Here is a 27,230-nt window from a genome sequence, read left to right on the forward strand (position 1 = left end):
GCAGTCTGATATATCACTGGCTTGTTATCAGATATGATGACACTAATTATGGTGTATAGCACATATGCACCACTTCACACATGACATATGTACCAAGGTTGACAGAGGTGTGGCTGAAAGCACATACACAGAGCCAATATTGACATGTTGCTGTGGTAACTTCATACATTAGCTGTTGTAACGGGGTTTGTTGCAACATATGTCCTATGAGGGATATGAAGTCAGTAACTGTCATGGCCTTCACTATCTACAGACTGCAATCTTCACACTACCTTCTGCAGTCCACAGATAGATGCTCCATGGGTAACACATGAAACCAAAGGCACAACACTGCCCAGTCTGCAGATGACCCTGCAGATGGGGATCCCTCATAAACATGGAACTGACATGGCAGGTATTGTGACATGTACGACAGCCATATCCACACAAACACTGTTAAACCAACATTACCCCAAATGCAGTATAGCAGCACTTACAGTCTATAGTCAGGTCAGGCACATCCCCCTCCTGTTTGCTGCCCTGTTTCCACAGTGTATGTTGTTAGAGGTAAATCCCCAATCCATCTGAGATGCTGTTTGCCAAACAACAGATCTAGTTCCTACTCACAGGGCATGAAAAGGGACAACACCACCATGATGTTACTAGATACTGGAGTGTGTTTCCATGCAATTGGCTATGGGAATGTTACCACAGCTGTTCCACATGCAATCAGCTAAGGAAGGGCTGCAATTAGTGCAGAGGCCATCAGCTGATCATGAGCATCACTTAAAATACACATGCTGCTGCCTAAGCAAAGCAGGTGTGGGTCTTCATATCCACCAGAGAGGGAGTGAGAGAGGCAGACAGAGGCAGATACATGTCAGGAAGGAATGGGAGAGTAAAACTGAAGTATGTTTGTGTCACACACCTACCAGCACAGGGTATCAAACCCCAGACAACTATGTAGTGCTGTCACAGTTTGATGCAGTTATTGGATGCACCACATGGGTTACCTGTTGTGGAGCACTCAGAACATATATATGATGGTGAGTGATATCTGCAACAGGGATATGGTAGATATATGGTATATGATGTACACGTGCCTGTCTGCATGAACAGGTGCCAGCATCAACACAGCCACACTCTCACAGGGATGCACACAGATTGACACACTTGGCAGGGCCAGGAGTACAACTCAGCAGTAGTGGGATTGCCACAGCACAGCACTGTGCAGGTATCACATGCACCACACTGGTCATATGGAGGTTGTATGGGCAAAGGTTATTAGGAGGTGTCAGACATCAGACAGCATGCTTCATTATGCCCATGGGGGTTGTAGTGGATGTGGATGTGGACATACGCACCATACAACACACACACAAACACACAGGGTGCCAGTTTTGACATGCATGCGTGCATGTCTGCATGAGTGTGTGGTGGTCGACTGTGCCAGCAGGCTATACAAGGGTAGGTGATGGGTATACCTTGGCATCAGGCCACATGACAATGGTCTGCATTGAGGCTCAGGGCTGTAGTTTCTGTATTTGCCCACACAGGTGGGTATTATATCCCCTGTCCAGTCACCTGCATGACTATTGTGTGTGGCCAATGCTGTGCATCGCTTGCCATGTATGTGTTCCTTGGTCCATGACATGGACAGTGTCTAGGATGTGCAAACCTCCCACATGCATGTACAGTGACATGTGGAACTCTACCTGGGGTGTCTGGCCCATGTTGTGAACACAGATTATCATCAGATGTGCCAGTCCTGCCCACCTGTGGCAGGAACTGGTAATAGGCAGCAGGTTTACCCTGCACCTACATTGATAGCATGCTAACAGCATTCCCTGGTGTCAGTGTCATCTGTCCATACAAGGCATGTTGTCAGGCATGGTATGTCCATTGTGGGTCACATGTCAAGGCACCACAGGTGCTGCAGGTGTCTATTGGGGAACACAGGGGAGGTGCACTGTCTGCATGTACGTGCATATTGGACAGATGGGCAGGATGACATGCCCACTGTAGCCCACTGGTATCACTCCATAGTTACTATCAGTGGCCAATATGCAGTGTACTACCCACATACTGGCTATTGCCTAGCCATGTGTGTGTGTGTGGGTATGAGACATGGGTTGAGAGTGTGCTTTGGGTAATACTGGGGTTGCTAACTGTGATTGCCTGGCCTGTATGGGTATGGCTTTGCACCCCTAGCCTCTCAGCTATTTTACATCTGTTATCCCTGTACAGTTGACATTGTGATATATAGTAGGGCCACCATATAAGAAATATGCAAAACCCACTACACATTGGCCACAGATGTCACACACTCACAACCAACTCTACACAGGATACGAGCTACAAACACACACACACACACACACACACACACACACACACACACACACACACACACACACACACACACACACACCTGTCATGTCTGGAAGTAGAACCCCTACCTAACTAGTTTATTACACTACAGCACTACACAGTTATAGTATGTGCCACAGACATTACTGGAGTACTCCTTTCCCAAAGGTGTATTTCACAATGAATGACAGTAGGATTGCCAAAGTAGGGCATTTGAAATGTACTGCGAGTGACTAGCCTATAATGCATTGCTCTGTACACAGACATTGAAACACACACAAAACATCCAGAACTGCCACAGGGGAAGATGGAACCCTACCACAATTCAAAATCACACTCCAGCAGTACACAGTTACCAGACATGTTACTGAGATTACTGGGCTACAACCTTTCTAGATGTGTATTTCTAGGTGGGTGAAATCAGCAGCCTTGCCAAAATTGAGTATATGAATTGTAAGGAGTGTGAGTACACTAAAAAACATTGTTCTCTATTCAGTCAGACACATACACACAGACTCTCTCTCTCTCACACACACACACACACACACACACACACACACACACACACACACACACACACACACACACACACACACACACACACACACACACACACACACAGTTGCCAAGTCTGGGGTTAGAGCACCTACCTAATTACTTTCTCACACTAGAGCAGTATGCAGTTATAGGATGCGCTACAGAGATTATTGGGCTAAAATCTTCTCAGACATGTATTTCAAGGTGAGTGACATCAGCAGCCTTGCCAAGGTTGAGTATATGAATTGTAAGGAGTGTGAGTACCCTAAAAAACATTGCTCTCTATACAGTCAGACATGCACGCAAACACACACAGTTGCCAAGTCTGGGGTTAGAACACCTACCTAATTACTTTATTACACTGCAGCAGTACGCAGTTACAGGATGTGCTACAAAGGTTACTGGGCAGCAACCTTCCCATAGGTGTATTTCTAGGTGAGTGACATCAGCAGCCTTGCCAAGGTTGAGTATATGAATTGTAAGGAGTGTGAGTACCCTAAAAAACATTGCTCTCTACACAGTCAGACACGCACACAAACACACACACAGTTGCCAGGTCTGGGGTTAGAACACATACATAACTCCTTTATTACACTACAGTAGTACACAGTTATAGGACATGCTATGGAGGTTACTGAGCAGCAACCTTCCCAGAGATGTATTTCTAGGTGGGTGACATCAGCAGCCTTGGCAAAGTTGAGTATATGAATTGTAAGGAGTGTGAATACCCTAAAAAGCATTGCTCTCTACATCGTCAGAGATGGACATGCACAGTTCCCAGGTCTGGCGTTTGAACTCCTACCAAACTAGTTTATCACACTACACAGTTATGGGATGCACCACAGAGATTATTGGGCTACAACTCTCCCAAATGTGTATTTCACATTGGATGGTGGCCAGTATCTGCAGTGAGTGACATCTGCACCTCATGTGTTTGGGGTCCTTTGGCTGTGTGCTGGGTGGGACAGACCCGGATGGCTCCCCGTCACTGTCACCCTCTTCCACACAGCTATGTACGTCTACCTTTGGCTTATTATAGTGTGTTGTCCTGACATATATGTCTGTATTCCTATCCTCTGTGTGTGCAAGGCATGAGTGGTGCATAGTGAAGAGTGTCTGCACTAACAACTGCAACTGCCAGATTCTGGTCCACTGGTGTTTGCAGTCATGGGCATCATGTGTTTAAGTTTGTGAGCATGCCCAGTATGACCTTTCAGTATGTTGTAGACTGACATTGCCTTCATTTCTGCAAGTGTGTGAGCATGCCCAGTATGACTGTCTGTATTGAACTTGTGGATCGTGTCCAGGTAGTTTGCGCTGCAGTGCTGACCTTTGTGTTGTACACCAACAGGTAGCATGCTGTCTGTGCAGGGTATCCATTGATCACTTGGCTTTGACTGTTACTACATTTATGCATAGCGGGGGGGGTCACATCTGACTGTTTCTACATTTCTACACAGGAGTGGGGGTGGCACACCTGACTGTTATTACATTACTATGTAGGATGGGGGGCACACCTGACTATTTCTACATTTCTACACAGGAGTGGGGGTGGCACACCTGACTGTTATTACATTACTATGTAGGATGGGGAAGCACACTTATTTCTACATTTCTACACAGGAGTGGGGGGCGCACCTGACTTTTATTAATATATAGGTGGTGGGGAGCACGTGTGAAACATGTACGCATTCGGTATGACCGTACTGGTATATCAGGTACTCCATTTCATTCTGTATTGCTAACTATCATGCTGACTAGAGGTAAACCAGTGTACTACAGATTGTGGCTTTGGTTGCCCTACATATTATTGTCTGACTGCTTACCCTTCAGAACTAATATCCCACTGCCTGCCCTGCTGTGGTCTGTCTGTGTAGGCTTGGGGGGGTAACCATAGCTATCATTATGGGGCCATGGCACAGGCTTTGTTTGGGTTTGTCTACACCTGTCCTGCTGGCTGAGACTGTTGTTGGGTATGTGAACTGTCCTGACTCGCATGTGTGGGTCATATGGACACACATGTCGCACAGCACATTTCCTGCAGTGGGTTTTGTCACCCTGTGTAGTACTGACTACTATGGTGATTCCAGTATGTTTTACAGATGTCATAATGCCACTATGGGTGTCTACTGTCTGCTGCCATAACATTCAGCCACCAAATTTCCTTGCATGCTCACATCCATACCATTGCTACAAGTAACAACACATTCTACTCCATTTGGCAATTGGTAGGTTGATTGACTTACCCTGAGGGTGTGCCAGACTTGTGGATGATGCTGGAGGGCTGCCTATGTTGGATGCACATAGTACATTCCCTCTACATGGTTGAGCAGAGGTATTGTCATATTTGGCATCCCTTTTACTGTATGTGCGAGTCAGAGAGAGGTGTCATTCCCTGGGTCCCTACTGTGTCAGTGCATGTGCTATGTGCTGCCTCTTTGCCAAGGCCAGGGCATACTGGGCATGCCTCCTTCTGTCTACTGCGGCAGGCTCAGGCTGTTCCTCCTCTGGGTCACTCTGTGCCTGTGCAGGCCTTGGCATTGGTGGGGGGCTGTGTGGCACTGCCCCATGCTGTTCCTGCTGCAGCTGTTTCCACAGGATCATATTGTGTAACATAGCACATACCATAACAATCTGGGTACATGTAGGTGGTGAATACTGCAAGGCTCCATCGGATGTGTCCAGATAATGGAACTGTGACCTGAGCATCCCAAACACACACTCTATTATATGTCTGGCCTGTGCGTGTGCCTCATTATGGTGTTGTTCAGGTGTGTGCGCATTTCTGATGGGTGTCATCAGCCAAGGTTCCAGTGTGTACCCAGCATCCCCCACTAGGTGACCATAGGGGATGTCCCCACTGGCAAATCTCTGGTACAGCTGCGTCAGATGCCATATGTGGGAATTGTCATAGCTTCCAGGGCAGCCAGCACACACATTCATTATAATGCCCTGGGCATCACAAATGACCTTGCAGTTGATGGTGGGGATGCCCCTTTGGATGATGTAGGCCATACCCTGCTCACTGGGTAGTACTTTGATGCATATGTGCATGCAGTCTATAGCACCCACTACCCCAGGGTATTCTGCTATTTGGTGGAAGAGACGCATATTGCTGATCAACACCTCACAGGTGTTGAAGAAATATATGTGCTCACTGGCATGTGCTGACATGGCATCCAGGAACTGGTGGAATACTCTGGATTCTGATGCCTGTGAGATCCCCATGATATCCCAAGATGTGCTTTGGGAGGTACCTGTGGCTAATATACCTAGGCCTACACATACCTTGGTATCCACTGGGATGGGTTCCCCTTGGTCAGTTTGGTGTGACAGGTGTGGCCATCACAGCTCAACAATTTGCTGTAGGAGGTCTCTGTCCACCCTATAGCACTCCACTATCTCCAGCTCATGTAGCCCCTGGTAGGTTACCCTGGGCTGTACACTCTTCTCCGTCTCCTCACTGTGGGTTGTTTGGCAGCATTCACATCCTCACCACCCTCGGCCTCTTGCACATGTTGTTCTATGTTGCCTGCTGCAGCACTTCTCATTTTGTAGGTTTGTTTGTTAAAATTTCCCCGCTTGTATACACCAGTGGTGTAGAGTGTGGGAAAAACCAGAGGTGAAGGTGCTTGCTTAGTTTATAGTAGTGTTCTGAGCTGGGCTGGTCTGCTGTCTGTGTAATTGGCTGATTCTGATACATTTCACCTGCCAGCTAAGCTAGTTCTCCTTGATTACCTTCCTACTGCTGTTTTCTCTTTCCATTGCCTTCCTGTTTAAGCCCGGGGCGCTCTGCACAGAGTGCACAAATATGCACACTGCTACTATTTCCTGGTTTAACTTCTTTTTTCTTCCTGTAAAACCCGGTGTGTGGCGGGCACATCTGCTTACACTTTGTAAAGAGTGCTAGGCAAGTTTAGACCCACCCCCTAGCTTAGCTGTGCTAAGGGGCTCCAATCTGTTTACAGTATGCCTGACATACACCCCCATGATGTCACCTACTTCCTAGTCTTGCACCCAGCTATTCATACTCTTACACTGTTGGGACCTGCCTCACAGGCTAGGGAAAACTGGGATTCACTATCCTTCCCCTCATTTGCATATGATTGCCTGCTAATGCATAGTTACATGTCTCACACACTGGGCCTCCCTGCTTAGCAATCACTACTTACTGGCCAGGTTGTCTTCTGCCTGCCATTGACTTGCATGACAGAATACTGATTTTAGTTAGAATGCTCATTTTAGGTTTATTTTCTTATTTTCCCCCCAATCCCATTTGCGGGTCGCTGCCCTATGCTTAAACAGACGACATTGGCGAAAAAAAAAAGTTGTTTTTTTAATTTTTTTTATTGTTTGCAATACCAATGGCTTTATACTTGGCCATTGGCATGCTTACTCAGTGATATGCAGCCTTTATTTGGAGCTGTCATAGCTCCGTTTTGGATTTTGCAGGAATGTAATTGGTTACTAGCTGAGTACATTTCTGCAGATAGCACTAGTCTTGCACGGACTATTGCAAGCTTCCTGGATTGCAAAATCACCACATTTACATGAATTTCTCCTGCAAATTGGGTGATTTGCATACCAGGGCTTAGTCCGTGCAAAATTAGTGCAGGAGCTCTCATGCACACCCCTTTAGGCTGTTCCTGGATCGCACGGCAGACATATTGCCTGCGTGAGCTCCTGCACTAATCTTGCACTCTGTGCAAGCTTTTGAGAATCCGGGGGTATGTACTGAAAAAATAAAAAATAATGGTAAACATGTTTAGTTCACACAAATATAATTTAGATCTGAATTTGAACTCAGCTTTAAAAGAACCAGAGGGTGGCAAAACAATGATTGTCACTAGTGCTGACAAAGGTGGGGATAGTTGTATGGGACAAAATGCTGTACCAAGATGAAATCCTTGCAAGTTACATGATCCTGTTTATTATTGTACAATTCTAGTAAATGCCGCTATACATTCTAAATTAAAAAAAATTGGTAATTTGCTATTCTACAGAGAAAAACAAAATTTGATAAATGCGATATCTCATAGTTCGTATCTACAACAGTTTTTTGACCCTGCTTCATAAATCTTACTTAAAATACACAATAACATTCAAAACCTCCTAGTAAATCCATCGGATCTGGAAGTGAATACTTGACTGAACTTCTATCCCCAGTTTTTGAACGTCTGAAATTGTTAACACCTTTTGTAAAAAGTAGAATAGTGGATATAACACATTTTTTAATTTAATTTCTGAAATACAGGTAGAAAGGCAGTGGATTTCTACATAATGGATGTTAAAGCCTTGTACACAAATATCTCTCATAGAGGGGGCTTGGAAGACATTAAATCAGCTTAAAATTTATTTCGAGGGTAACTGCTTTGTGGTTTGATTTCACCAGTAAGGACATTGCACGAGGGGTTTGGGGGGGGTGAGCATTGTGCAGAGTAGCTGCTCCAGGGTGGTTGCACTGAAATAAATCTATAAATCTTTGAGCCTGTATGGTAGTGGTTGTTTATGTATCCCAGTTTATGGTGCGATAGTTGACATCATCCATGAATATGGTGTGGGACTGAAGGGTAAGTGACTCCAGTACATTCAGGTACGTGGCATGGTTATTCTGGGTCATAGATGGTGACCTATAGCTAGCAAGGATATGGTATTGGACTTTAGCTAAGGTTAGTTGGACATGCAGTAGCTCAAACATGTTATATTATTTGCAGAATCCGTTTTTTTTAATATCTTTATTGAATTATAACATAAGACATAGGCAAACATACAGTTATTTAAAAGAAAATGAACCATATTAACATATTCCCAGTTGCACACATTACACATCACATATATTCTTTTGTATAATTATAATCAATCCAACATTATATAAATTGATCAATCCCTGCCTTCCCTTAAACTTCACACCTCCTCCAAAACGTTACTCTGCATGTATTGTTCCCACAATTTCCATTTTGTTTTCTATTTAATTTGCTCCTGCCAGTTTTCTAAGGAGCCCATTTCCATTTCCTGTATCTCTGCTACAATATTCAGTACTTCAAATGTAGTTGGTTTAGACTTTTATTTACATTTTCCTTTAATAACTTTTTTGGCAACCACCCAATTAAACTTAACAAGATCTTACTATATCTAGGCAATTCATGTCCTGTATCCCAGCTCAAAAAAAAAAATTCTTTAGTTGCACTCATTTGTTGCCCCAATATCTCTGACAGAGTACTCTGTAGGGAGTTTTTAAAGTCTGTCAACTCAGTACACTCCCAAAACATATGTTCCCACTTATCTCTTTCTTTCCCATCACACCTCCAATATTTGCCATCTACCTGAGGAAAAATTATTTGGTGTCTGCTTTTGGTATAAAACTACCTATGCAAACAATTCCAAGCAAAAATCCTAAAACTCCTAGACTTTGCTGCATTTTTGGTAGCCATACATATGTCATCCCATTGTTGCATCCTGACTTGCTTATCCAGTCTCTCTTCCCAACTTTTTAAGAAACTTCTCTGTGTGGAAGATTTTCAGTCCATATATTTCTAGTTAATCACTGTTTATTAATCAGATCAGACAATAGTAGTAGAAGTAGCTTACTTAAACTCGTCTTAAGTCAAAACAAAACCAAAACAAAAAATAATAATAGAAAATATATAATTGTACAGCATTATTAAGTATTCGAAAGTAATACAAGCAAGGCAAGCAGTCTGTTTCCACTCGAAAATCCTATATTAAGTACACAGACTTAATACTTAAGACAGACTGCAAGGCAGAGTGACTGTGGTCTCTGTGTGCTCTTAAGGGAAATTGCACTTGATGCAGAGAGCTGCATCTGGAAATACTGTGTGTGTACCTGTTATCCTGCCAGGAAACATCCCCCACAGTTGCCAGTGATCAGGATTGAGGCTCCCTGATTACTGGTTGGCAGTGTTTGGTCATCACAATAGACAAAACAATTTTTATAATTATAGTTTAAAATTGAAATTGGCCTATGTGAAGCTGACTCTGATGGTCTTTATCATTTACAGCCACCACTGCTTTCTTCTAGGATGTTGGTGCTTCCTTTTAAAATAATATTAAAAAAACTTCCATATCTTTACCATTTTCTTACATCACAGCTTCCAAACATCCACAGGGATACCATCTATTCTTGGAGTCTTTCCTGCAGATTGGTTATATGTCACTGTTTTTATTTCATATCTTCCTTTCTTAACTGTTAATTGTTGAGCCTTACCTACTTCTAACCTTGGCATACTTAAGTCATCCATAAATATTTCCATTTTTGCTCTTTTAGATTTCCATATTTCTCTGCTTTATACACATTTTCATAATTTTTTTGAAATATCTCTAATAGCGCTACAAGATTCCTGGTTATTTTCTTTGTTATAGGCTCTCTAAGTTTGGCAACAACCTGTTCTACTTTCTATTGCCTAAATCGTTTTGTGCTAAAGGATTTTCTGCTCTGAAGTTATACATGCCATCCATATGCTCCCTTATTTTCTCTTTTGCATTCTGCAGTTGTGCCTCTTTTTTTCTCTCTGAGATTCCACTTATTCTACAATACTTTAACCTTTTTCAGCACCTCTAAATAATTATTTTCACTTCTCAACCATATCTTTTTCTTTTATTTCTACTCTATTTTTTATCTCCACGTTCATTTTATCCCACTGTCTAACGATGATTGCTTAAGAAATTTCTAACTTCCCTAAAAACTTTCAAATTAATTTTCACTACCCATTCCTTAAATTATTCTCTTTTTAGTCTGTCCCAGTTATTGCACTTTGGGAAATAATATACAAATTATTTCAGAGATCCTACTACTGAATTCTTGTCTTCCATACCAAATATTTTTGTACGTTTCTTCAAAAATCTACCCCCTTTTGTTATATTTTCTCTTCTAGGTCCCCAAGATGCATCCTCAGTGTTTCAAATCAAGTTGCAGTCCCTACATCTAAGAAATACTTCCTGCTGAAAGCTGATTATTTCCTCCAAAAATTTCTTGTGCTCCTTAACAGCAGTTTTAGGTGGAATATAAATACATGCCAGTGTAATTCTCCTCCTCTCTTGCCAGTGACCCCTTACTACCACAAACCTTCCATTATTATCTTTCCCCCTCTTCTATCACTATTGGAGCTCCTATAACAATTAGTATAAGTACTTCCATTTCATTTGTATCTGATATTTTGTTAAATATCCATACTGAAATCCTTTCTTTTTCAAATTCACATGCTCCCTTCTTTCCAAATGAGTCTCCTGTATCAGTGTTATCTGCACTCAGCATTTAATATAATTTAATACTCTTACCTTTTTGTCTATACCTGTGAGGCCATTCACATTCCAAAATGATATGGATAATGTAACCATTATGATAAGAAGTTATTATATCCTTCTGTTGTATATGTCAGCTTCTTGTGCAGTAGTTGGTCCATATGTGTGGAAGACATTATAGGCTTGCATGGCCAGAGTGTCTTCCATGGTCTTAAACCATGTTTCAAGATGTCATCTCAAGGGTGAGGAGTGCTTCTAGGGAGTGCAGCTTCTTGTGAATACTCCTAGCATTAAGCAGTAACAACTTTAGTTTGTCATGGGTAGAATTTACCATATTAAAATGCTTATCAGGTTGGCATTGCCTAAGAAAGGGTACCATGTGGGTGGACAATGTTGTAGCCAGTAACCAGAATCTTAGTGGGATAGGTGTAGACAATCCCTGGCAAAGTAGCATCATGTCCTCTCAAACTGACAGATATTGGACCTCCTTAGAATGACATCAGTAACTAAACCAGTTGTTAAAGTCAATCATCTTCCATTTATGTTGTGGTATATCACCCTTGAAGAAGGCAGAATGCTGCTCAGTGCTAGGCTTATACCTATCTAGGACACATTTGAAAGCTATATTACATCTCTCTTACTATGGTAAAGAGAGGTACATCTTAGGTCATTAATGCCAACAGGGACTATGGCAGAGTCATACTAGTACTTGTTCACTGTCCTGAGAGTGTGTGTGTGATCTGGTGGATCCTTGCCCCTGACATGCAGCTGACCATGACTGTCTCCTTCTTTAGCCTAGTGAGTGGGGCACCAGTGCGTTTCACCACAGAGTCTCTAGTGACCATTATAGTGGGTTGTGTGGTTATTTGCTTTAAGGGTTAGAGGTTAAGACATTGTGAGATTTTGGTGTATATGTCCTGAGGAGTGTTGCCTTTGTAGAGTGTTTGGGAGGTTGATGAGGACAACATCTGCAAGGCCTTTAAGGTTTGTGTAGATTGCATTTAAGAGCCTCAGCAAATGTGAGTTTATGTGTCTGATGCATAGGAGGTATAGTGTGTGTGTTACTGGCAACCTGTTTGGAGATATCGTTCTCTATATGTGAGAGCTTTGCCTCCAAAGACATAATGTGCGTGCATACTGCATCAGTATACTTAAGAATAAGGTGGTTGTCAGTAAACACAAGTAGTTAAACCATTTTGTGAACTTAATAAAGTATATCTGAGCATTATTTGGAAGTTTGGTCATTGACTGTTAAGCACTGGATTGAGTGCTGAGGTTTGGTGGTTTGTTTTTTCCTACCGGCATCATTTCTGTTTGCCATGGTTCATTGGCTGTGTGTATTATATGTATATATTTTTTATTTATTTAACATTTGTTTACAGGGAAAGTCTGACTTGAAATGAAGCCAATTTTCAGTGGAGGCCTGGAGAGAACTGCACCAGACGCATGTCTATTTACGTGGGAGGAAACCGAAGTACCCGGTGTAAACCCACATGAACACAGGGAGGACATGCTGACTCCGCACAGATGTGTGTAATATATCTATATCTATAGCTATATCATTGAGTCTGTGACAAACACTTGAACTATCAAAACTTCGTATAGCTGTCATACATACATAACAATTTGAATCACAAAGATTTGAATACCCAATGCTTTAAATTACAAAGATTGAAATGCACCCCCCCCCCAATTATACGTACTAACTCCGAGATCGCACTACAGTGGAGAAAGGGAAAATTTCCCAGTCTCTATTCCATTGCTGTCTCATACTCATAAAATGCTAGTTATATGTGATCTGCTGATTTTAATTTAGCTGTACCAGCTTTTTTTACTTTGACAAGTCGACTTCTCGATAGGTTGTAGGAAACCCATTTATATTATAAACATAAAAACACACACACATATTGTGACCACGCTTGTACTTACCTGTTAATATTATTAATAAAGCACTGTTAGATTTGCATGTTTTAAAGAAGAAGAACCTTTTCCTTAACTTATAAAGTGAGACTAAATTACCTCTCTCAAAAAGAAGCAAATAATGGCTAAAGTCTCAACATTCTCTGTATACAACTAACAGTTTTCACAAATGTCTGTCTTTTTACTTAATGCAAAATTTTTCATTGTAAGTAACAGTCTGAAAAAGGAACAACACAGTTCAGAAACAAACTTCTAACATTAAAGAAATAAACAGGTATGTACTATCCTGTAGCAGCAATTCTGGTAGACTATGCAGATTTAATTCACTATCAATAACAGCTGCTGTTTCACAAAAATGAACACAGTTCCAATTTCACTGTAGCTAAATTGTCTTTCGAATTTTCCTGTTAGGGGTTGCCACAGTGGAACTCTGGCCTGCTTATGATTGGCAGTGAATTTTTACGGTGTCGAATTGCTAGCCTGGCGCCCAACCTTCAAGGAAGGCATACCCACTCATGCATGCATCTACCTGCATCTATTTTAAAGTGAATTCTGAATTTGACAGCGGGGAGGATGTGCAGACTCCGCACAGAAGGCACTCCAGCTGAGAATCGAACCAGAGAGCCTCTTTACTGTGAGGAGACAATGCTAACTGCTGCACCACCGCGGCACACAATTTCACTGTAGCAAAACAGCTCAAATACTTCTCAAAGCAGCCCAACCCCAAATAAGGAAGTTTTAGCTCCTTCCAGAGAAACACAGGCAAGCTAAATTTCCAGCCTGTCTAGATTTCTTCCAGGCAATGAATTTGCAAAAACTAAGCACGATTGAATGTCTTTTGAGGCATTGTATGAAACAGCACAAAATTCTTTAACAATAACTCTAAGCTGTCCAGTTCTGTACATAGCAAGCCAGTATAGCAAGAACTCATTTACATTCTAGAAGTCTTCTATTTTAATTTGCACTAAGCAATACAGCCTGAACGTTGAATTTGTGTGGATTTTCTCCAGGTGCTCTGGTTTCCTTCCACATCTCAAATACATGCTGTGGGAGGACTGGACACTGTAATAGGTGTGATTGTGTGGGTGTTTGTGTGTGTGTGTGTAGAACAAACCAAGGCAGTCCATCTGGTGGTGTGAACACTGGCTCTTCTAGACAATGCAACACCCCAACCCTAATTGTGCAAAAAATAGGGAAAAGGGTGTTATGGATGGGTGAGAGTACAGTAGGAATTACTTTCCTTACTAATCTCTTACCCTAACTTCCACTTGATTATATCCTAGTGTGTGAATAAACTACACTTTCTAGATTACAACTTAAAACCTTTCAGTAATAAATGAAATGCAAATAGCTAAACTACCTACCCTTAGCTATCCAGCCTCTTGGCTTATCATGGCTATGTACAGTTGTTTGAAGACAGCTGTTAGGTTAACAGTTCTGTATTAAATGAGGATGCTGTAGCTCTGAGGAGGTTCAGTTGTTAAACAACTGGCTGGTATTGAAATGAATCATACTAAATTTTACCACATCTTAATCCATACTGGATGGCCCCATCCTTCATTCTTCATTGCTGCAGTTCTAATTACCATTTTTAATATTATCAACACTAGATGGGTAGCCCATGTTGGCATACTGTAGTACTATACAGGTGCCACAGTGAGTCTAGGATATCTGGACGAGGTTGTTTATCAATTTTTTAATTGAGGTAGAGCATTAATAAAAAGGAATAATTTCAGCCTCGGCTCAAGAACACACAAAGTCAGAATGACATTTAGGGAGACACAGCAAGAGTATACTAATAACGCACATCTGTGACATACAGTTATTAAATATTTAAAGAGTACAAACAATTGTAATATACATTATTTGTAATAAATCAAGACAAATCTAATGTAATAAATCAAGACAAATATAATTTTGAAAATGAGGAGTCTATGTGAAAATTATAGCTGTTTTTTTTTTTTCTAAGTGGAAATGATAGGATAGTCCAGTGGAATGAATGATGTTAGAATCTGTGAGTAATTGGAATGAGACATTACATTACCTTCAAAGTCTGCCTTTGGTTATCCCTTTATATCCAGTGCAATTGAGCAGGCTACCAAATTCACATACTCGATTTCAGATTAACACAGAACACTTTCAGTGTCCAGCCAGGTGAATAAAAATACAACAGAGGTCACACAGTGTCCTGAGCTCCACCAGCATGAAGTACTGCACCAATAGCACATATTTCTTCCCCACAGGATCATAGACCAGACTGTCTGCAGCTGCATCCCACTCCCCTTCCAGTTAGACTTCTAAATCTGAGGATGCTGTCAGTTCACTGATGATGCTAGGAAACAAAACTTCTCTGCCTGCAGTCCGGCTAAATCATTTCATATTGCTATACTAGTGGTCAGAGAGAAAATACTGTAATTCAGATGCTGTAAAATTTTTGTCAACCTGTAGAGCTAAAGTCTATCCATTGGTATATGAAATAAAACTATGGGAGAAGAGATGAAGTGGAGTATTGAGGGGTCCAGATGTTAATGTTTCACAGTAATTTGATTAAGATATAAATCTTGGAGGATACTTATGGCAATCATGCAAATTGCTCATAAGGCACATCAGTTTCTGATGCACAAAATATCCTATGCCCCATGAAAAGTACTGCTTTAAATGTTGAGGAAACTGAAGTAACAAAAAAAAAAACAAACTTCTGTCCAGGGCTGTTGCTCATACTTTAAACTTCAAACACTGAAATTATTGAGCCGTAGTTTGTTGAATGAGTGTCACAGTGGTGTACTGAGGAGAATTATTGCCTCAAAGCAACAAGTTCTGCAGTTTAACACTCAGCTTTGGTGCCTCCTATACAGAGTCTACATATTCCTACTGTGTTTGCCTAGGTTTTCTCAATTTATACTGGTTTCCTTCCACATCTCAGCAACATATGGTAGACTGACTGACAAATCGGAGTTATACATAAGTACATGTACAGTTCTGTCTTCATGGTAATGACCAACGATGCTGAAGTTCATTTTTGTATAGCCTTTCCTTTTTCATTAATACCTTAGCTGCAGGACACTTAACCAGAAGTAGTTACCTCCATGGTGTGATACCTATACCTGTGCACAGCCACTTTACATTAAATCCTTCAGGTAGCAGAAGATAGCACCCATGTATTGTCCCATCATACAAATGTTACAGCACGCTGCTTCAAGAAATTTACAAACAAAATAGCTTATTCATCACTATGTTGTCCATTGCTACAAGGAATCTATTAATTTAAAACTATCTTCTTATTTTTTGTTTATTGGTGCCAGAGGTATAACACCATAAGTTTACAAGCTTGCTTGTCACCTTGGTGCGCAGTGCTAACAAGTGCTTACTTACAGTATCATTCCTGCAATGATATCTTCTGATATCAGATGTCTACCTACATATAATTCACCTATTATTCTAGAGCTCACCATTGTAAGTGATTTCCCCCAAAAAAGAGCCACACTCTTACCTTTAGTATTATAATGGTCAACAAGAATGCAGAAAGGGCATTGTCCAGATCTGTAAGGAAGGCTACTGTGTGAAAGCTAGTAAATGTGCCAGGATTTCTCTTGTAGTGGTTCAGGTGAATGTCAGAGAGCCAGATGCGAATGAAGTGAGTGCCTGCCACAGCAAAGCCAAGGGCTACAATCAGCAGGCAGAGGCAGGTCTGTCCCTGCCAGAGGTGTACAACTCCATTATGGTAAAGCGCCCTTATCTCCGAACACAAAAAGCTGATGCTGAAGATGACCAGAAGCACCTGAGCGAATAGAAAAGGAAACAAAAACAGAAGGTTTAACAGAAACATAGCACAGGATCAAAATTGTAGAAAAAGAAAGTAAAATGTGATATAAAGTACACTGAACACAGCACGTAATACTGGTAAAGAAAGTAAAACATCATAGAGCCAAACCAGCAATAACATGATAACACTGGAACAAGGAGGTATGCAATGCCTTACAACTGAGCAACAGAAACTTTGCAAAAGAGTTTACTTTAAGCAACTAGGTCAACTGAATCCTTTTTCTTAGAACTAATATGTTCACAATGACAGGCAATCTGTTTTAGAAAGCATAATATCTAGCATCAATAATGTATTAGTTCCAGAAGCCAAAGAGCTCTAGCTGGCACTGTTATAAGATCTCAGTAAGTCCACTAAATGCTTTCAAATTACCTCTGCATTTTTGGCAGTGACCAGCACAGCATTTTTGTCATCATGACCACTAGAGACAGGGCTGGTCTTAGGTAAATTGGTGCCCTAGGCAAAAAGGCACGAGGTCCCCAGAAGGAATGAGGTTTCTGGATGCTACAAGATACATTTAGAGACTTTTTAGAGACTTTTCATCCAATGATCATCTGGATAAAAACAGATCAAACAAAGAAATGTAGTCTTACTCTTCAACATTGTTTTTACCTGCATCATTTCAGCACATCCTCTGTAATGAATGCAGTAGAAATACTAGTATTAAACCAGGGGTCTGGTGGCCCCCAGAAGTCATGAGGCTTCTAGCTGTTCTGAGATGCATATTAAAGTTTTTTAAACAACCTTTTCATGTAGTGATTGCCCGAACAAAAAACTTAATAATGGAAAGAAATTGAGTCCCACTCTCAACTCTGTTTTTCCTGTATCCTTTCCGCACATCCTAACCAACCAAGACTACTCTGTAATAACTAAATTAAGCAGGGGGCTGCTAGGAACCTAGAAGCCATAAGGTTGCAGATGCTCTGATGGGTATTTTAAAACTTTTTTTCCCAATCTTTTGATCCAGTGATGGGCTGAACAAAAATCATGTGTATGGAAAAGAAATTAAATTCTACTTTTCTGTTTCAAGGAAGAAATAAGTTGTATCCAAGTTTTAATACTCAAAGCTGACCAAACACCACCTCACAAAAAACTTGGAAAAGCAAATACTTATGAGGATACGTATATCTGGGTATAGTGCATCCCCCTACCCCCCCAACTCAAAATAGGTGGTCACTTTCTGTGTATCGCCCTCTGATGATAAATTGTGATTAAAATTAAGGCATAAATGCCCACAGTCATATCTAAGATGCTGTGTGTCATATTTATATACATTATGCCTCTTCACCCCTCTCCTCCCAAAAGGCAGCCCCTTCTGCATAAACTTCTGATGTCAGACTGGGACAAAACTGAAGAGACAAGCAGAAGATAATATATTTTCTGTCGTAAATATATAAAGAGCATGCTTATTTTCTCTCCCCAAAAAGATAGCCACCTGCATATGCAGGTGTTTGATTGTGAGAAAATAAAAAAAGTAATGATTACAATAACATTTCCGACTTGTAACTACTACAGATAGAACAGTGCTCCTATAAAGCTATAGCGACCCTCCATGGACCCCTCTGTAGTTTGTGAAGAAACTACCCCCCTCCACACACAAGTACACATACTTTATGTGTACACCTTCAAGCAAGGATTTTTCTTACTAGTTGGGTTTCATGGCAGCAGGGATTACTAAGCCCATGTCAAAATCCAATTATACAGCCTTGGTGTGTGGGGCCCTGCTGAATTTCTGATGGTCTGGATATTATGTAATGCATTTATGCTACATTTTTTGAGGGATGAGTGTTAAACTGAGCAAGTTCAACATGGTCATTTACTTTCATCCAGAAAACCTTACCACCAAGCAGTTATTGCCACTTTTATCTACAATTCACACATAAAATTGTAATAAAAGAGAATGATGATGTATTTCACATTTGTTACAAACAAACAGTTGCTACACACTAACTTATTGCACGTTGCTTCACATAATCGCATTAGTCCTGCAAAATCAAAATAAAAAGTAAACAGCAGCAGACAGGCGACCATTTTTCTACACAGAAAACAGACATAGCAATTATACATAAGTTGTATGTCTCACTGTCAGTGCATAATCCATCTTCCTTCTCACAAATACACACTAGTCTTACTTAAGCTAGAAAGTGGCTGCTTAAACTGAGCAGATGACAAAGGGATCAATTAATTTCATCCAGCCAACCCCAACCACAGCCCTAACCCAGCAGTTATAGTTGCAATGTCTGATGCCTCTGGAATATTATTTCACCTTTACTCAACTGTTCAGATTTGTGCAGAATATCCAGATTTTTGCCTCATATTTACAGTGTAAATCCTTATAAAATTTGTGATTTTTCTGGAAAATCACTGAGGATTGAAGTCACTAAATAATAACTTACATTTGAGTTTCATGCTTCATATTCTCCAGAAAACGCATGTTAACACAAATCCTGTTATTCTAAAAACTTTCTAAGTTTTTAAGAGGAATATTTAAAGTCTATCTCCAGATTTGGGTCTTTGTTTCCCCATCCTTTATTGTAGTCATTGTCCAGATTTCTTGATAACAAGTTGAGAGGTATGCATCCACCATCCACGCAAACAGTTTGCCACACATTAAAGCATTCCTATCCAAGCTACACCACACAAATTAGAAAACAAGTTTAACACTATCAACAATCCATGACTGATCACCGTCAGCATTGTCTTATCTCACTGCACCATTTCCTCCATCTCCCAGTTCAACTATTCACACAAAATTTAAAGTCTGAAACATTGCTCAAATGGCTGGTAAATCACTGCAATATTGTTAAAAAAATAGCAATTACACTTCTCTCACCAACCTGTCCGGAATTCTGCAGAATGTCCGTCATACATTGACTTGTTTACCAAATACAATTAAAAAAAGAAACTCCTTCAGGTGCCTTCGCATCTACATTTGAATATTGCAAGGTGTGTACTCCCATGACCACTCAATGTTTAGGGTGAATGTCGGGTTGAGTACTGCACCCTGAAGCACTTGCTATGCCGAGGGCATATATTTTTTTTAATTTATTTGCAGGGGTGCTTTATTTATTATAATTGAAGGAAAATTAACCTGGTGACTTAATGGAGGGTGGAGGGAATTATACCATAGCCTTCTAGCATAACTTTTTTGTATCAAGCAGTCCATGGTGGAATATGATATTCCATCACTGGTTACTGCATATGTGACATACTGGTGAAATGTGTTTCCATTAATGACAGATACAGTATCTGACTATGCTAAAATATCTTTGCAGATATGCAAGATCTTATTTATTCCTTTTTCTGAAGAAAGTCAGTAGAACACAGTGTATGTGCCAAGTAACCCAAGTGGCTTCCATCACAGGCAGATAAATAAGATACATAACCAGAGTAAGTGATGCAGGCAAGTCCATGAAGTTGCAGACCTCTATGCTGCAGAATTTTCCCCTCTGAGCCTCAAAGAATTATGGTCAGATCTCAGATCATAATTAAATACTATGCTTCTCAACATGGAAGCCAAATATCATCTCTCATGCTTTACTTTTCTTGAGGTGAATTCCTTGGATTCCATGTCTTGAATACATAATAAGTATATTAAGATCAGCAATCCAATCGTAATCCTCTATATCAAATGCATGTTCTTTCTTTCTTTGCTTGCTTTTCTTTTTCTTTCTTTCTTTTTCATTTTTATCAGTCATGTTTTGTTTTTTATTTATTTTTTTAATGACATGCTTTTCTGTTATTTTACTTGTTAGTAATGCCGTGAAAGCACTTTTGCCATTATTTGTTCTTCCTTTTTCCCCCTTTTTGTGATTTTGATTTTTTAATTTGGTGTTATCTTTTTGTAGTGTTTTTCTCAGTTGTTTTTGGTTTTCATTTTGTTTTATTTACAATTGTTGTTGTTTCCGATCTTATTTTTTATTTTGTTTTCTTCATTTCTTATATTTGTGCTACGATTGTTTTTCAGCATTGCTTTTCTTAGTTGTTGCTTGTATTTCTTTCTTTCTTTCTCTTTTTGTTTTGTTTTATCAAAGACTGTTTTTTCCTTTGTGCATATGGGAGAAACTGCTTTATTAGTAGATATTATTATTGCTGTTTTTGAGAGGAGGGTTGGGCTGTGCATACTTACTTTTGTTGTAGGCTTCTTTAAAATATATGATAAATTATTGATCATGGGATTGCCTTCTTCAAATGAATGTTGATATGTATAATTGTGGTTCAGTTTTTGTGTGTATTTTTTATATTGATGACTCTCATTGTTTTTGTATTGTTGGTTTATATGCTGTTGTTTTTGTTGTTGTCAGCATGTCTTCTATTGATGTTTGGCTTTGTTGTCTTAGTGGTTAACTGTTTGTTGTTACTTTGCTCTTTGTTGACTGTAGCATGCTTGATATAGTTTTTTATAGCTTTTATTGTGCTATTGTTATTCATGTTGTCCACTTATTCTCATATTGGCATTATTTAGGTGAATTTCCTTTATAATTAACTTTCTAACCAGTGGCGGCTGGTGGCTTCAAATCAAAGGGGGGCTGCAGGAGACAGCTGAATGGGTGGTGACAATGGGAAGGGGTGTGGCCAACTAGAAAGGTGTGGGGTTATGCTAAAAAATGCAAAATTGGGACTTTAATTAAATATGCTGCACTGGGTGCCAAACCGTCATTATGAGAGTCCAAGCAAGACAAAATGAAGTGCAGAAGAAAAAAATATTTTAATGCATTGGCTACATGACAGCTTCCTTAATATCTAGATGGAAGCAAAAAGGTTGTGAGGCATGAAAAAAGAAATTACTTTTTAAATACATTACTGGAATGCTAGTCAAAATCAAGTATAAAAAAAACAAGTGGCACTCAAACCACTTATAATTTATATTCAGCTTTATAAAAGTACCAAGTAACATGCTGAAAGTAGCGATCTCTGTGATACCCCCACTTGTAAAAATGTTTCTTATCCAAAAAAGATCTGCTGCCTGGCAACAAGTATCTACTTGTCTCATGGAGAAATCATGATCAAAGTAAAAAATGAATAATAAACAAGAAACAAGCTCAAGATAAATTGCTTAAAGGATTACTGCACAGGTTGTAGACCACACATGATAGATTGGCATTCTGTTTATTTTATGGGTAAAGCCTGCAAAGATGACTGCAAGTTTCCAACAAATGTAACGAGCTTCTGAAAATACTGTAATCCTGTCCTTTATTACAAATACTGTCATATGCATTTCCATACCTAAGGCTTATACGCTATCTGGTTATGTAAATATTTTCTGCATGGCAACAACAAAAAGGCTTTCAATGTCGGTAACAGTATGCTTATTAAAGCTTACTTGCATCTTACAGTCACAGACATGCTTACCTGATGGTCATTAAAGTATTGCTACTTAAACATAGAGCAAAAGGCAGTGCAACAACATGCATTTTCTGAATAAGAAGAACCATAAATCAACAGTATAAAATGTGACAGAAAACCAGAACATTTTGCAAAATCAAGGACAGATGAAAAGCCACTGTAGTACTTGTATCTACCTTGGATGGGGGGATAATCTGCACACTTACACTGCATAACTGCTCCTTGCCTTGCTTGGACACATCCAGAGTCACTACATGGGGGAGTGGGGTAAAACAAGTATGTCAGAATTTGAAATGTCTGTGGCTGACGGTGATGGCCTTGACACATTTGTCATACCTCTAAACCTCAGAGCAAGAAATCTGGGCAAAGCCATTAATAGAAGTGGGACAAAGGCCCAAAAATAAGGACAAATTTTAAATACTGCTCTTATAAACTTAGAAAGATAATAGAATAGTAGGCCTTGCATTAGTATGAATTTTCTGATGGGTATGAAATCTGAAACTTAAATGTCTGACATTATTTTATAACTTCAATCTTTAATGATTTGCCACTAATTTGCCAGAAAACCACAATTTTATGAAAAACAGACCAAAAATATGATGCAAAAATTAAAATAGCCACACAATACATCTGGGAACCTGTCAAAGAAAGGACACTTTTTTAAATGTTAGTACTGTTAACTTAAGTAGCTGACAAAATAAGATAATCTACATGCATTTCTGAAATTAAAAGTAATCTATTACTCTGATTGTTACAGTTATTTATTAATTATTTATTAATTGTAAACCCTCCACATTTCCTTCCAAAATTGCCATTTTGCAGAAGGATTATTAGGGGGAGAGCAACATTTTGAGCCAAAATCAGGGACTGTTGAGAGGTTTGGATATACCTAATTTTATAAAGCAATTTATTTGCTCGTACCTCTCAACCTCTTAACACAGGAAATCTGGACAAGGCCAAATATATTGGGGGAACATATAAATAGTACTAAAAATTGCTCTTGTATAAACTTAGACAGTTGACAGAATAACAGGTCTTGCTTTAGCACGCATTTTTCTGAAGGGTATGAAGTCTGAAACTCAGTGTCTGTCATTATTTAGCGACTTCATTCCTAAATGATTTGCCAGAAAACCATAAATGTTATGAGGAACAAACCAAAAGTAAGAAGCAAAAATCTATTCATTCTGCAAAAATCTGGACAGTTGAGAGGTATAGTTTGGCTGGGCCTGAGTTTGCTGCCCTTCCCCCCTCACAAAATCATGGTCAAATGGGGCTTCTCCCCTGCAGCTATTCCAATGTCCCATTACTTGGCTATTTTACCCCATTTACTGTAAACACTATAATGTGCATACTGCTTTACTTTTACAATGATTTGGATTTCATTTAAAAGTTTTATTTTACATTTTACAGCACAAACACTAATAGACATTTTCTAAACAAAGCAATGCAGTTTCACAATGAAAACAGACTTAGCATTAAAATGTCTCTGCACTTGAAACTCACATTCATTGAAACAGCATCAAAACCCACATTCAAAGAAAATATATCTGGCCAGTGGCAGATAAAGATTAATTTGGGCTGTTTTCAAATCAGAGGCTCCTTGCACAGGAAACATACATGTGTTCTTTGATACATGTTCCTGATTGTATTCAATTATATTCCTTGTATAATACAGTACAGTTGTTAGAGGGCATTTTAATTTTATTGTTTTGAACATTTCTCCAGTAAACAATGAAACAGAATGCATGCACCAATAATGACAAAACTGCCCAATTCAGAACATTAACATCATAAAAGTCTACTCAAACTTCTACAATCCACCATTATCAGTAAATATACCCAGTGTCTGCAGAAGTAAACATCATCTAAATAATTCCACATTAAAGAGAAAAGTAACTGATGAAGAGGTTGCTGCTAGCACACAACTTTATATTTCATTGTTTTATCTACAAATAGGTTCATAGGTAGGTACTACGCTATCGGCCCTAGGGCCTATACAAGCCCAGCCAAAAAGGTACCCTGGCTTTTGCCACAAAAGAAAATTATTTTCCTGTGCCATTGTTGAGCAGAGCCACAGAAGTGATTCCCGGGGTGAATTTCCTATTTCCCATCCAATCATCAAGATTTTTCTTGACGAGTACTAATGAGGAGCTTTGTTTGATATAGATAGATAGTTTATTCCAGAGTATGGGAAGTCTCTGGGACAGGAATCTATCCTTCCAGCATATTCTGTTTATTGTGGTGACAAGGTTTAGGTCCATAGAGCATGTAGCTCAGAGGGATTGGGACTTCTTTAAGTGGAGCATGTCTAACAGCCCTGGGTTTGCCATAGCTTTGTATGTTAGGCAAAAATTGCCTCTGAGTAGGTGATATGCGACGAAGTAAAGCTTTGAGACGGTCTGCGTAGGGCATCTGTTTGAGGCCAGTAATCCTCTTTGTGAGGTATTTCTGTGGCCTTTCCAGTTGTTGTAGATGTCTTGTGAGGTACATACCAAAAGGGGCATTGTACTCTATAATGGGTCTAATGAGTGATGAGTAGAGGGGAACAATGACCTCTTTTTTTCTGGATGAGAAACCTTTTGTGATGTGGTGTGCCACATAGAAGGATTTCTTGACTACTGTGGCAATGTGATTATCAAAGGAAAGACTACTGTCCACCTGTGTCCCAAGGTCTCTTATCACACTTTCGGTGTTAAGTATACTACCGCCTATGTTGTAGTTCATGGATACAGAGTTTTTACCAAAGGGGATGACAATGCACTTTTTGGCATTGAGCTTGAGGCCATGGCTTTGACACCAGGCATCTGTCTCAGTGAGGCCCTTTTGTAGGATGTCCACATTGTTAGGAGTTTCGATTATGGCTCCTAGTTTGCAGTCATCTACGAACTTCATTAGCCAAAGACCTTCTGTGTTAGCCTGTACTTCAGAGCAGGAGATACCCAAAAAGGAGAGGACCCAGGACTGAACCCTGTGGTACTCCACTTGTCACTGGTCTGAAGTCAGATTTGGAGTCTGCTACTTTCACAGTGTGGGTTCTGTCAGTGAGCCAGTTGGCAACCCATCTTGTGATATAGAGATTTATACCTAGTTTAGTGAGTTTATCTATAATTCCAGAGTGGGGGTTGGTATCAAAAGCCTTGGCAAGATCTAGATAGGCTGTGTAAACCACCTTACCCATGTCTATGTCTTTGGTGACTGCTTCAAAGATGTCTATCAGGTTTAGAAGACATGATCTGCCTTTTACAGACCCGAACTGGGTGGAGTCCAGAGTTTGGAGATTACCAATGTCTTTGTTTATAAGTTCCATGATGATATGTTCCATGGCCTTGCAGACCAGACTTGTCAGGCTAATAGGGCGGTAGTTTTGCCCAGAGTTAGTTGCACTTGGACCATGGTGGCTCCCCCCTTGTGGAGTGGGATAACCATCGCTGTGCACCATCCAGCGGGCACAAAGCCTGAGGTGAGGTTATGATTGAACATGGCACTTAGGTGGGATGCCAGTTCATTCTGTAGTTGATGTAGAATGCAGCCTGGGATGTTGCCTGGTCCCATGGATGCTGTGTTCTTGGCTTTGATGAGTGTGGTTTTTACCTGTGCAGCTGTGATTACAGGAACTTTGCATTCTTCTGGTATAGAGATGGGCTCTTTAGGGGGTGAGAGGGGGGTAAAGTTAGCACTGAACCTATCTGCCAGGATGTTGGCAATATCAGTTGGGTCTGTATATTTAGTGCCATTGTGCTGTAACTCAGAGCAGATCTGAGTGTTGCCATTGAGATTCTTGACATAGCTATAGAATGCTTTGTGGTTGTCTTGAGAATCAGTGGCGATTTTGTTTTCGTAACTAGCTTTGGAGGATTTCATCAGGGATCGCAGCTTCTTACTGAGGCTGACCAGGGAGCTTCTCCACTCATGGGATTTTACTCTCTTTTGCAACAGTTTCTTCCTTCTGTTGTACAGTTTGTTTATGGCAGGGGACCACCAGATTGGCTTTCCTTTTTTGAAGAAAAGCATCTTGGTTCTGTTTGGGATAGCACGATCCATGCACTCATGTAAGTGCTTATAAAGTGTAATTGTGTAGGATTCAGTAGTTGTAACTGTATTGTCCATCTGCATGGGTGTCATGAAGTTCACCACTTCTGTCTTAAGAAGCATGAAGCTGACTTTGGAGACATTTTTTACTGTGGTTTTCTTAATAGGGGGTGGGGGCAGGATGTGAATATCTAGGGTAATTAGCTTATGGTTGGATCGGACCAATGAGGCATTGACGTCAGTTGTTGAACACCGGTCACTCATGTTGATAATGACTAGATCTAGGATATTGTTGCCCCTGGTGGGGGTGTGGATAATTTGATCCAGGGCATTGGAGTTTATGAATTCCAGAAAGCGTTGAGAGAAGGAGTTGGTACATGAGTAATTGAAATCACCCATTATTAGGGTGTTTGGTTGAACCATAATATTTTCCAGTACATCAAGAAAAGAGGAGTGGGAATCCTGAGGGATGGTGCGGGATCTGTAGTAAGCTACAATTTGGATTGCAGTTTTGCCCAGAGTTAATTGCACTTGGATAACCTTGGCTGCATTATGCTGAGCAACTAGCCTGGAGGTGTGGATATCCTTAATGAATATGGACACACCTCCGCCTTTGGTGTTCCGGTCCAGGTTACATGGCCGAAAAGTTTGGTATGAGTTATAGCCTGGTAGTGCAGGGGTGCTCTCTGGAGCATTGAACCAGGTCTCAGTCACAGCACAGTTATCGATGTTCTCCATTTTAAGGAGTGCCTCAAGTGAGTGCATTTTGAGATTTAGACTTCTAGCATTGAGTAGCATCACCCTCAGTTTTTGCTTGCCTGCTCCTGTTACATTGGTGAATTTGTCATTTGAACCTTGCCTATAAAGGCACTATAGGGGTGGCAAAAACCTTAGCCAGTATCCCAGGGGTGACAGGTGCAGGCCATCTTTGGCAAAGCATCGTGATCTGTCGACCATGTCATCCCGGGCA

At 40.3% G+C, this 27,230-nt stretch overlaps 1 protein-coding gene across 1 annotated transcript in view; it reads right to left on the bottom strand.

Annotated features, from left to right (window-relative positions):
• Nucleotides 1-27,230, bottom strand: part of LOC122814129 (polycystin-1-like) — a 1,441,736-nt gene that overhangs the window by 117,092 nt on the left and 1,297,414 nt on the right. The window contains 1 exon segment of the mRNA XM_044086744.1: nucleotides 16,556-16,843. Within this exon segment, the coding sequence (XP_043942679.1) occupies nucleotides 16,556-16,843 (288 nt within the window).

This window comes from Protopterus annectens, chromosome 10.part0 (genome assembly GCF_019279795.1).
Source record: "Protopterus annectens isolate FY-2018-M chromosome 10.part0, PAN1.0, whole genome shotgun sequence".
Taxonomy (NCBI): Eukaryota; Metazoa; Chordata; order Ceratodontiformes; family Protopteridae; genus Protopterus; species Protopterus annectens.